The sequence below is a fragment of the Papio anubis genome, chromosome 5 (genome assembly GCF_008728515.1).
Source record: "Papio anubis isolate 15944 chromosome 5, Panubis1.0, whole genome shotgun sequence".
NCBI classification, from domain to species: domain Eukaryota; kingdom Metazoa; phylum Chordata; class Mammalia; order Primates; family Cercopithecidae; genus Papio; species Papio anubis.
The window spans coordinates 6,777,198-6,790,763 of record NC_044980.1 but is presented as its reverse complement, the minus strand read 5'-3'; the positions used below and the strand labels follow the sequence as shown (position 1 = coordinate 6,790,763).

Here is a 13,566-nt window from a genome sequence, read left to right as displayed (position 1 = left end):
GCTGCCTCAGCGCGATCTGATGTGGTCGGGCTGGCCGTGGCTTTAGCATCACATGGAAGAACTGATGATGAGAAGCATCGCACAGTCTATGGAGTCTATGCCACAGGCCCTGTGAATCCCTCCCCCAATTCTAAAATCAAACAGAACAAAACAAAAGAGCCTAAATATTGAGTTTCTTCCTGCAGATGAGTCCAAACCACAGGACATTTTCTGTTTTAGGTCAGATAGAGAAGTAGTTCACTAATGGTTGCTCTTTATAGAAGGAAAAGAAGCTTGTTAGACCCTGCATAGCCCTAGGACAACTTGCTTTGTTGTTAAAGTGATGCGGCTGGGATGGCTTCCCTCCCTGCTGCCCCAAGAGTGGGTATCAGGCACAGAAAAGCATGCTGTGCTCCTCGCTTTCTGAAATGGCACAGGGTGCAGGAAACAGGCAGAGTGGGGGAAAGCTGAGATGATAAATCTGAAAGGAATCGAAAATCTTTTCAATATTAACTTGACTATATTATGGCTTGGAATGCAAATTTGTAATATAGCCTTCATTTAAAGAAAAGACATGAAAACAATGTCAGGTGCTTGGGAATATCCACAGACCATCTGCCCCAGAGCGAGACCTGCAGCTCTTCCCGACCTCTCCCGTGAGGGGTGGGTTTTCTTGTTCTTCCTCAAGACTTTCTTTCAGTTCATCATCAATCAATCCCTCATTAGGACATTGTCAAAATAATCGCAATATCCCAAATTCCAGCCATTGGGATTTCCGAGACACTGGAAAATCAGGGAAAGCAGAAAAATGCCACAAGGAAGGTGCTTCGTTCATGCATCTCAATGACAGGTGCAAGTCCGAGCATCTCCAGTGCTCTTCCTCATAGGAAGGCTGGCAAGGGAAACTTTTGCAGACATTTCAGCCAGTTACCATCTACAGCTTCTGGATAAGGCTAAGCGCTGTCTATCACTGCTGCTTAAACTCCGTATTTATGCGCTTTCCAGAAAGTATTTATTTTACTGGGCTAAAGTTGCAGCACAGAACTAATTGGTCTTTGGGGATGCTTGTGAGTTAGCCGCTCTGTTCAAGCTCTCCATGTCCCATGTGTCTCTAGAATTAAAGGTACATTTCTAGCCACCAGGTAAGTGAACATAATGGCTTGGTCCAAGCGAAATAACACCGATCCCTTGAGACTTTTCAGTTCAGCAAGAAAAAAAGACTCAGGAAAAATCCGACAACTTCTTGCAGACTCAGTAGCAAAAGCCTTTGTCATGGGAAGGATAAGTGTCTTCGAGACAAAAACAGCTTCCAGCAACATCCGTTGTTATTAATATCACTATCACCTTGAAGAGCAGCTGGTGTCTCAACAGCTCTGGCTAAGGGCTTTGGGAGACAGTGTCACAGATAGGAACCACAACCATTATCGATCCATTCACAGACAGTACTGAGGACTGCTATGAACACCAAAGAACAGAAAACATCTGAGAACCTCCTGAGCTACCTTCAGCAGGAGGCGACTTATCTGAATCACGCCCCAGCAGGTCACGTTAAATACCGGGACACTCCTGGCCTCCTTCCTAATGGATTTTCAATGGCACACTCTCTCTGAGTGGTCTTTCTTTCCTCCTGAAAAGTCTACTCTTCACACTCTTGAATGTGTAAGAATGTCTTAAATACCATTTTCTTAATTATTCATCAATACGAAGTTTTTCTAGCGCATCCCTCTCCTTTTTCCTCTGCCAACTCCATTGGTTTGTAACATCTTGTTGGCCCATCCACGAGCAATGTCAAGTTCGTTCTGAAAAGGCTCTGCCACCGGAGCCACGATGAAGCCACATGCAGGACAAAGTACAGAGGAAGACGGCCGGCACTGCCTTTAAACAGAGATGCCCTCCCTGAACTTTCCTTTGAAATATAAAGATATGAACAGAACCTGAAGTGGATACTAAAAGACACACATCCTCAGTGATCTGGAGATACACTCTGTCTTCAGGGAAGCAGGTGAGGCCAGAGATTTCAGGAAGCCGGTGTCAGGCTCTTCCCATTGTTCGAGAGCACGACCTGCTTTTGTTCATTCATTCAACAGATTTTTGTTGAGTACTAGATGCCAGGCACTGTTATAAACCATGGTATTTGGTTCAGATCTTCTCTTCTGCATGATTCAGGAGAGTGCGTTAAAGTCCTCAGCCCATATGTGTATATCACAGAAAAGGGGCTAACAGGCAACAGAGGCCACGTCCCCTTCACCCAGGATGGGTACCTTCCACCTTTCCTGGGTGAAACAGGCAGAGGAGCTGCTTGGTCCTCCGGCATACCGAGGGGTGAAAGCCAGAAGCTTGAGGGAGGTCTATGTATTAGTCGGGGTTTTCCAGAAGGATAGAACCAATAGGATGTACGTATATATAGAAGGCAGTTTATTACCGAGAATTGGCTCACCGGATTGCATGGTGAAGCCCCATGACAGGCCATCTGCAAAGCAGGGAAAGAGAGATGCTGGGAGAGGCTCAGTCCAAGTCCCAAAGCCTCAAAACCAGGGAAATCAACAGTGCAGCCTTCTGTACTGAGAACCCTGGAGATGCTGCTGTACAAGTCCCAGAGTCCAAAAACAAAGAACCTGGAGTTTGATGTTCAAGGGCACGAAGCATCCAGCACAGGAGAAAGATGGAAATCAGAAGACCCAGCAAGCCAGCTTATCCCACCTTCTTTCACCTGCTTTGTTCTGGCTGCGCTGGCAGCCGATTGGGTGGTGCTCACCACACTGAGGGTGGGTCTTCCTCTCCGAGTCCACCAACTCAAATGTCAGTCTCCTCTGGCAACACCCTTGCACACACACCCAGAAACAATACTTTATCAGCCATCTAGGCATCCTTCAATCCAATCAAGCTGACACCTAACATTAACCATCACAGTGTCATTGGAGCACTCAAGGCCAATGAGGAGCAGGTCTAGGGGCCTTGGTGGACAGCAAGGACACTGACCTGCCACAGTCAAGCAAGGGTCCCAGAAAGAAGACCAGAGCAGGAGAGAGAAGGCAGGAATGTGGTGCCCAGAGACAAGTCACCAAAGGGATGGGACCAAATGCTATGACTTCAATGGTACAGACGGACTCAATCAGAAAAGGCGGAGCTGCCTGGCCATCCTGTGAGCCAGCTCCCGCCTTCAGGGACACCTCTGGCTTTGGGATTAAGTGATGTTCATTCTCAAGGCACCACACTGCACAGATTTTTTTTTTTTTTAAAGGATCTCACTTTCATATTGGGAAGTGTGTGTCAGCATCAATAAGCAAGGCAAAGGATGAGAAAACTGATGTCAATTATTTGATGGGGAAAAGTTCTTGGATCTCAGAAAAGAGAAGGAAAACATTGACGTTGGTTGGTTTTACCTCTGGCACAAGTCACAGGGTTATGTAAAACAGGCAATGAGGCCGGAGAAATTGGGAGGCTTCTAAACTCCCACTTTCAGAGTGGGAGTTAGTTTTAAGTGCACATCATAGAATATTCATTGATTTTGAGGTATTATGCTTTTCTGCTATTACATCAGTAAGACTCATCTTTCCACATAAGATGCTTCTGAGAATATTGTGCAGCCTGTTCAGGGATCAGTTCAAGAAGTGCCAGAACTTCTGATCAAAATTAGGAAGTGGGAAAAAATAATGAGTAAGACCTACTACTTCATAGCACAACAAGGCGACTACAGTCAACAATAACTTAATTGTACATTTAAAAATAACTAAGGCCGGGCGTGGTGGCTCATGCCTGTGATCCCAACACTTTGGGAGGCTGAGGTAGGTGGATCACTTGAGGCCAGGAGTTTGAGACCAGCCTGGCCAACATGATGAAACCCTGTCTCTACTAAAAAAATATATATGTAAAAAAGTAGCCAGGCATGGTGGCAGGCACCTGTAATCCTAGCTACTAGAGAGGCTGAGGCAGGATAATGGCTTGAACCCAGGAGGCAGAGGTTGCAGTGAGCTGAGATTGTGCCACTGCACTCCAGTCTGAGCGACAAAGCAAAATTCTGCCTCAGATAAATAAATCAGTAAAAAGTGTCATTGGATTATTTGAAACACAAAGGATAAATGCTTGAGGGGATGGATATCTTATTCTCCATGATGCGATTATTTCACATTGCAAGATGTATGAAAACATCTCATGTACCCCATAAATATGTATACCTATTATGTAACCACAACATTTTTTTAAAAAATAGGAAGTGAGAGACAGGCACGTGCTCCCAAGGAGGGTGCTAGCTTTACTGATGGAAGTGAAGGCAAGTCGCTGAGGTTTCTCAAGTCAGTCTCCCTAGTTTCAAGGTCATTGCAAAGACAAACCGAGCTGCAAGCACAAAAGAGCTTTAATACGGTGAATGTGATCTAAAGGTAAAACTCCTTTTCTTCAACCTGATAACTACTCTCCTGCTGTGGGGGTTCTACTCAGAGATTGCCTGTCTCCTCAAGCGCCTCACTGAGGTCCCCAGAAGCAATTCTCTCCACACCTGGAACTTGGTAATCTGATTTCTTCTTTTGCTTCGGATGTGTAACATATTCAGGGGATTTAAATTTAATAAAGGGAAACTTAGTAGGGTTATCAGCTGCGTGTGAAAATCAATAATGCTACATTTATTTAGGAATACAACATAGGCTTTCTGGATACAGCAGAGCAATAGTAAAGCATGTTTAGTTGGCAATTTTGAGAATTTATTGGAAAATTAACTTCCATTCTCATTTTGGCTAAGGAATCATAAATATAATTACGCATTTTTGCAACTCCACTGCCTGAAGCTTGATTACAGATAGTAGAGTTTCATTGTGTGGAGGACGACGAAAATTAAATTAGGTGAAAAGAACGGGTTGCATCTTCTGCAAAGGTTCTTATTGCTAAGAAGTGTCTACACAGTGCGATGACTGCCATTCCTAACACCAGGTCTCCAGTGGAGAAATAGGTGGCCATGTACTATCAACACAAAACAACTTTCTGGAGTAATAAATCAGTGCAAATATTTAAGGCATTTATATTATTTTAAAATAAATATAGAAATAGGATGGAGGACAGTGCAAAGCCCTCCTAGAAAATACTTTGACATCTGATGGGTTCAGAAATAAACCTAACGCTTGTTATAAAATGTTTTGTTTTTGAGATGTGATGTGGAGAGTATTATCACGATTAAAACAATTTTTTTCAAACAAATATTCATTATAAGCTTCCGTATATATTCATATACGGAAGTAATTCGGTAACAGGAAACTGGTTATAAACCTGAGTGAGTGCACCCGGTAGAATCATTCTTGCTGCATCTAGCCTTACAGTTGAAAGACCTAAAGCAATCATATATTTTCTTGGAAGTCAATTTCTCCATAGAACAAAGAATTTTCAGGATTGACAGTTCCTCTTCCCCATAACAGTATTTTAGAAAATCTCTAGTGAGAAATATAACACTGTAAATTGTGAATACAGTTACTTATTTTTTCAATATCTTGCTTTGAACTGAGGGCCATTTTGCCTTCCTGAGGACACTTGGCAATTTCTAGAGACATTTCCAGTTGTCATGACTTGGGGCATTGGAGATTGTGACTGGCATTCAGTGGGTAGAGGCCAGGGATGTCACTAAACACCCTACTTACTACGCACAGGACAACGCCCCCCACAGAGAATTATTTAGTCCAAAATATCAATAGTGCTGAGGTGGACAATCTTAGATTACTTTTATCAACATAGTATAGGTTGTAACACAGTTCTTCTCTCGAAACCACTTCACATCTTCTATGTGTGTTTGAGAATACATAATCAGATGCAATCTACAACAAAAACACATATCATCTTTCTGAGGTATCACTTCAAAGAAATTCTCTCAGAATGATTTATCGATGACAATGACATCGCTAACTTGCATTTACTCAACACACACTTACGCTATCCACATGCTAGGAAAGAACTAAAGTAAGAGAAGGAAGAGGCAGCGGCTCACCTCTCAAACAAGACCTGGCTGTAGTCGCCCAGGACGTGGGCGTGGGTGTGGAGTAGGATGGTGTTGTAGCCCACCAACGCCACCATCATGATCAACATCTTCAGCTCGTAGTTCACCCGCAGGAACACGGAACAGGATATCAGTCCCAGAATGCAGCTGTAGATAAAGTACTGAAACAGCAAAGGACAACAGACAAATCCTTAGGATCTCTTCTAAGAAATGCTGAAACAATTACAATCAGGGGCCACCGCCAATCTCATTTGGTCAATATATAAGCCGGCTATGAAAACAGAGGCCTGTTTCTTATCTTTGATCCAGGGGCAAATGCCTGCATACATTAAATTCAGAAAAAAAAAAATCATCCAAAGCTTTCTGACCCAACCTTGCATGATAAATAAAAATAAGCATGTATATTGCCACTTTTTAGGAATAAAATTGCAAAAAAAACTTACATGGAAGACACATCATTATAATCCAATGTTATTTATTTCTTGAAAATGAAAACATTGTGGCCTCCTATACATTCCTTAAATGTAAGTTAACGTCTATAGAATCTTTTTCGGCCTTTCAATTCTTTAATTCATTAAGATAATATAAATCATTACAGACAACTGTTAAAAGCAGAAGGAGGCCCAGACATTTTATTAAAAGAGAAACTGTGTGTCAGAGGGGCCTATTTCAAACAGAAGGATTTAAATCAAAAGCCTTGACCAGGGTGAGTCATGAATCCCCGGGAGTTCAACAGGCACCAGAAGAAAGTGGAAGAACCAAGTGGGAGCCAGCGAGCTGGTATCGTCCATCTTAGGGCAGAGCAAGCTGCAGGCAGGCCTGCCCCAGGTGAACCATTTCCTCACCATTTACCACTGCAGGCACCGTTCAGATAGGCTTTGGATAGCTCTGAATTCAACTCTTCACTAGCTCATTAGCTCACTTATTTGCAGCCAGTGACCTAACTTGCTTGTATCACAGTGTCTGCATGACACTGTAAAATGAGGGTAATCATATTCTCCTTGTAGGTCATTGAAAACAACAGAGATAAAAGACTAATGCACAGAGCCCAGAGTCCTGCACGCCAGGAGGGACTCGCTGCAGGGAAACAGGCGCCATCTTCAGAAAGGCTTTATTTGCTCCATCATGGGGTTTCTATGAACAAGGTTTGTGTTACTATCTCAGCATTCCTAGAACAGAGACAACACTCAAAAAAAAAAAAAAAAAAAATTAAGACTTTTAATAAAACATAGATCTTATTGATTTTTTAAAACCTTGTCTTTTAAAATAGCCCAGCTTTTAAATTACTCGATTTTAATTTCATCATACTGAGTAAGCCAGGTAAGAGCTGCTTACTTTTGTCATTTGAGCTCTGCCTTTGATTTCCCCAGCTAAAGCCATCTACATTAAGCTATGTGGAAGGCTACTGATACTAGCTCAACAGTCCTGTTCCTGTGGAAGAAAGGAAAGTTGGAAATAGCAGCTTGCAGTGATCATATGGCAGGCTTTCTCTTTGTAAGAGGCACACTTGAGTGAAGGCAGCCTTAGAAATGAGTAGGAAATGAGTAGAAAAGCAGGAATGAGTAGAAATCCCATTAGTAAGGACTTCGACCTGGCACTGTGGCTTCAAAAGGAAGACCAATACCTCACACTGGATTACACACCAACTAGGTCACTCTTCAGGGAGTTAAAGTCTTTCTTTGCATGGGAATGTGAAGGCCACTCTTCATTTCAGGTGGAAGCATTTTAAGGAACACTGAGTGTTGTAAGCACAGTTTCTTAGCCGCAATTGCCTGATGTCAGGTCTCCACTCTTCTGCCTCTCATGGCTTCCCACAACAGAGAACAGGAAAAGGAAAAGAAGAGACCACGTGGGTTAATGTAGTAAAATGATAGAATCAACAGAGCTGTGAACAGGTGGACAGGCAGTATCTGAGAGGGAGGATGGGTGTAGCACGCCCTCTGAAAGGAGACCTTATTTCTAGAGAGTTCTGCCCTTGTCACCTTAGAGAAGTTACTAAGTATCTACTTTAGGGCAGGTCTGAGGACTCTGATACAAGGTACATTAATGCTCTATGTTGCTTAGAACAAGACCACTCAAAGTACAGCAGTGAGTTCTGCAAGACAGGGGCAGAATGTGGACAGAAACTTGGCAGAGTAAGCTTGTTTCTGATGAATATAATGAAATATGAGCTTGCATTTCATATGGCTTCCTTTTTAGTTCATTTTGCTGTTCATTCACCATTACATTTTTCAAAAGCATTAGTCTGTCATAGATTAGAAATTAAAAACACAAAACAAAGCAAAATGAAAAAAGGGCCTTCACAAAGAATTTGAGAAGCCCTCATTAATAACCTAGTAGCCCTTTAATAAATAGTCTTGAGTATTTAAAAACTGCTCCTTAAAACCAGGGAAATTGCCCCAGGAACTGGCGGGGGCAAGGCTTTTATTCAGGGATCCTGTCCCATCGGATTCCCCAAAGCAGTTGACCTTAACAAGGCAATCCTGTGTCCTCCACGAGTCACTCAAAGTAAAGATGATGATAACACCCATCTTGGAGAAGTCTCATGAAGATTGAGTAACAAAAGAGTTCAGAACAGCCTAGTCCATGAGAAACTTGGAAATTCTGCTATTATTACTACACACTAAAAGTCTTTTGTAAGTTTTGGTTTTTGAAAGAGCTCTGTTTCTAAAATTATGTTGAAAACCACTGTTATAATGAAAATTATCAACCAGTTCAACTTAATCGAATGAGAGAACAGAATAAGGAACCACTTATAAGAGGGTGTGTATGTATCAAGGGGTATATGTGGATTGTTTGGTGTATGGGGACCTGGGGTAAAATTTTAAAGGTTCTCACAGTTTGAACCTTTGAACTATGTGTCAACACCTATAAAATATGCTAAGGTTCCACATTTCAAAATTCATTCTTAGGCTTTACATTTTTTATTTTCACATTTCAGGAACATCTACTAAAATATGTATGTTAATGGGAAGTATACTTTAGTCCATTTCTGTAAAATGGCCTTCTAGAATGTTTGGAGGCTGTGCAAGAGGTGATCTGGCATAAAAAGGTAGGTTGAGAACCTGTAAATAGCCATCCAGGGACGTGTGGGAGAGAACAGTGCAAGACGCCAGGCTGGGAGCCTGTCCTGGCTCCATGGTTTAGCGGACCACGGAAGGCTCCAGATGGTCAGCGGCTCTGGCAGTAGGATTCTGAACCGACTTCTACTGGAGTGTACTTACTGATAACCTGATTGCTAGTAATGTTTACCAGTTTCAACATAATCATTGAAACCAACTTGTATTTTACAGAAAGGTAACAGCCACCGCTATCGGGAGTAATTTATTAACACTAAAGTATCTGGGTCTTAGCTTCTTCACCTGCAAAACAAGAACCCCAATAATACCTACTTCACCAGGCTCATTTTTGGGTGAAATGACGTAATGCATACCAAGTGCCCGCTGTGGTACAAACAACCTACACTGCAAAGATCCTTTATGGCTAATTTTGGTATTGTAAAAGGACTATGTTTTCCTGCCACAGAAACAATACACCAGATGTTAAAGACTGGGAAATATACAAAAGGATATCTATAAAAATAAGGGTCTCTGATAATCCCCAACATCCACTTTAGCCACTATTCATTATTTGTATATGTGTTTCCAGTCTTTTTCTTTCTACTTATTATTGGCAGTATTGTTTTAAAAAATTAAGATCATACTGTTTTGTATTTTTTAAAACCATACTTTTCAATGAATAATATATTATGAATATGCATTTATATGTCATTAATTTTTTTTACAATGTCTTATATGGTGGTTAAGTATAACCTTATCCTGTGTTACAATAAAATTTATTTTAAAATTTGCATTTTCAAATTTTTAGGTTGTTTTCTTTCTTTTGCTTTCTTTTTGTTGATGTTATATAAACACATGCACGGACACGTGTTTGGTAAACCTTTTCACTTTTAAAATTAATTTTCAAAATTAGTATTACAGGGTAAAAAGTGTGTCTGTCTTGTGCTTTTTGATAATTATTGAAATTACCACTTAGAAGAGTTATATCACTTTATACCAGCACCAGCAGTGAGCTGGGCATGCTTCTCAGCTTGCTGGGCAACTTCAGGCATCACATAACATGGGGTTTGAGAGATGACGCCTGTGTGGCACACACCCACAAAACGGCTTTTCAACTGTTCCCTGGGATCCTTTAGGGAGGAAGCCAGGATGTCTCCAGGCTCCTTGGGGACCGCTAAACCCGTGAGTTCACAATGCGGTTTCTGTGCAGCCAGTCCATGCAGACCTGGGGCTTCCGTGGCAACGCTGGCCAGGATCTTCAAGGCCTCATTATTGGAAAGATAGTAGCCGTTTACTAAATCCCACCTAGATTTTAGAGAACCTATTGTGTGCTTTTTCAGAATCTTTTTAAGACTGAGTAAATGTTGCCTTTCCCCACTTTAAGTTTTTAATAATTTTCTTTGACTGCAAATAAGATATTACACAGATTTACCTAAATGAAATTCAAAATGATTTCCTTATTCTTTTAGGGATGCCAAGTGTGGCGAGTTGTTTGGCTCAAACATAGTGGAAGGAGAGATTTAAAAAAGTATCGCAGCTATTCATTTTTTTTTTCCTGTCAAAAAGCATCTTCATGTTAAAATTTTAAACTTAAAGTGCCACGTGGATGCGAAAGGGGGACGGCTTGGTCATTGCACTCTCTTCCCAGCATCCAGCCTATGGATCATACGGATGCCAACACCATTGGATCAAGGAGGAAGAGGCAGGCCACACCATTAATTTAAATATTTCTCTAAAAAAGAGAGCTCCAAATGACCCACAAATGGCCCACAGTGAGACTACATTCAGTAGACTCTCACGATGACTCCAGCTTTTCACTTTTCACATAACTAAACAGAGAAGTCAACACCTAGTCCTCCCTGGAGTTTATGATAACACCTCATTTGAAGGGTAGGATCTCCTGGGTAAGGGATGAACCTATACCACCCCCTCTTCCCAAGCCCATGGGGACACTGCTTTTGCACCTTGGCCATCTTGCCCATGATGTAGTCAAGGCCTCAGAAGCCTTCAGGAAAGAACACCAGAAGTCACTTCTATCTGTGCATGGAGCTGTGAGCTTCCCAAGAAATGAAATGATGAGAAGGGAAAAAAGAACAGAGCAAAATATCAAGGAAGAAAATCAGAGAAGGAGGAATGGGAAAATAAATCCACTTTATTGCCATAGCTAATGGAGTTAAAAATTTTGGTAGGGAATTTTGAAAGCATACATATTAAATTATCAATTTCAGTCCCCAAAATAGTTCACTTAGCATTCTCAAAACTGATTATTTGAGACGGAAACTAAACAAGCATAATCTGCACTACTTCCAGATAATTATTTGGAAAGTGAAAAGGAGAGTATCAACACTTTTTTTCACACAAACGATGTATGGAAGAACAAAGTTGTTAAGCAGTAAATAACTGACTTAACTCTCCACTTGGAAGACTAATGTGTTAATATACGTTTTGAAGTTTCAACCTAGGTCCTTTGGGATACTGGTTAAGATGAGTCAGTTAGCAAGAATTACTGGGGAACAGAATCACTGGGCAACGTATGCTGCCAAAGAAGAGGGAAGAAAATGAGATGTGGGTAGTTTTATCACAGCTTTAAGGGGGATAATATTAATTCACTGGAGCAATTGGCACTGTCTCTAAGTGAGAAACCCAGAAACATGGTGCCTTATAATTGAATGCCATATGGTAGGAAATATGCTAGAAGTGCTGTAGTGGTTAAGAGAAGAAGGCAAACATTACTGGTGAAAGCATCACAATAACATTGTAAGTTTTCGGATGTAAGTTTAGCCAGTCCCCAAGGGCCCGGACTTCTAGCAGAGGCTGACATTTGTAATTTCAGGACCACTCAGGGATTGATACCAGAGAGGAAATGCAAAGTCTAGAACACATATGAAACTTAAGAAGGATATATGTTAATCCAGACTACTAGCATACAGGAGAGCCACCAATGCAGTCATAATTGCAATGTTCTTACCGGGAGGAAAAACAAATTTTGCGCACGCAGAATCGCCGCCTGATTATTTGAGGCTGAAAAGCTTGTGTTTGTTGTATTGGCAGTTGGAGGGATTGTTTCCTCTGAGTCACTCAGGAAAAACTGCAAAGAGAAGGTTTTTTTTTTTTCAATGAATTAGTGCAAATTAGATTAAATAACTAGCAGGTGGGTGTTAACTTTATGAATTCTGTGTTCCTTATGCACAGTCAACAGGATTGTTTATGTGGACTTGGGAATTCCTACTGAATAAGTAATTAACGATTTATTGTTCTATACATTCAACAGAGAATTCCAGAACTTCAAAATTCACATTAAAGAAATTAGAGACACCTCTATCAAACAGTAAATTAAAAGTACACAAAGCTCTTGGCAGAGGGAGTGGTTAGAATTACATTTGAAACCGATATCGCCTTTGAAGCCGGTATCACCATGTATACATTCAACTCTCTACCATCAAGTCGGAGCCTTCAGCATGTTTTTTCCCCCAGTACCTTTGCCATCCTGGCTCAAACATTAAATGAGTCAATACAATCCTATGAATTTTTGATGTTTAGAATGAAAATTAATTTTATGGGCAAAATGCAATCGCCAGCCTCGACATTTGTATCTGTTACTTGTGAGTGCTTGGCAACTCAGATCGTAAGGGGTGAACAATTTAAAAGGACGGATGTTCTCAGGACTGCTGGAAAGGGGATTTTAACTAAAAAACAGAAAGGTAATGCTGAGAAAATAATGAGCTCTTACGTAATGGTCACCAATATAAGCACCAGAAGGACAGCATCAACCTGTTAGCAAGGCAGGGGAAATTTGTCTCTCTCTCTCTCTCATCCTCTCTCGCCCGCTCGCTCTCTGTCCTACAGAAGCTGCACCCAGACTAAATACCCAAGGATCAGCCACTTTTCTGTCATGTGGCTAAGGGTCAGAGGAATGTTCTGGAAACAAACCAGAGAATCATGACTTCAGCCCATTCCTTTTACTGAAAGAAATTAATCTCATCCATACACCTATTGAACAACTTGTGTTTTCCGCATAGGGTTAACCATACATATTCAAGGTTTAAAAAGTGAAACTTCCTTATAGTTTCTACGGTTGCTTCTGTTTGTTTCTATTGAGTTATTTCCCTGGACTGCATAGCTCTGTCAAATACCTAAACTAATTTATTTGGATAGATAAGAAGACATTTATTTAGTCTATTCTTGGGAACATTCTCCTCATAGTCTATAGAGATATGAGATACAATATTTCTGCCCATTATATCATTTGATTAAATTTGGCAAAATGCTGATTTAAGCATCAAAGAAATATAGTAGCTTTCTTTATGTATGATGAAAGAACTTGTAAAAATTGTCACATCCCTGGCCGAACTACAAATGTGCTAATATTTTGGAAAAAATTATATCAGGGATTAGAAAAGAAAATAATGGAATAATTGCTTGGCAAACATCAGGCTCCAAAAGGGTACAGATTTAGATTTAGATCTGATAGACCAAAAATCCAATTGATTTAAATATTTAAAAAATCAACAAATGGCAAAGAAAAGGAGATTGTTTAGCTTGGTGGGTTACTAG

General features: G+C 40.9%; 1 protein-coding gene across 7 annotated transcripts in view; it reads right to left on the bottom strand.

Annotated features, from left to right (window-relative positions):
* ADCY2 (adenylate cyclase 2) overlaps positions 1 to 13,566 on the bottom strand; it is a 424,606-nt gene that overhangs the window by 46,981 nt on the left and 364,059 nt on the right. For all 7 annotated transcript variants that reach the window (XM_009208133.3, XM_021939226.2, XM_021939228.2 and 4 more), the window contains 2 exons: positions 11,981 to 12,100; positions 5,945 to 6,114 (listed from right to left, as the gene is read on the bottom strand). In XM_009208133.3, the coding sequence (XP_009206397.3) occupies positions 5,945 to 6,114; positions 11,981 to 12,100 (290 nt within the window). The remainder of the gene's footprint in view (positions 1 to 5,944; positions 6,115 to 11,980; positions 12,101 to 13,566) is intronic.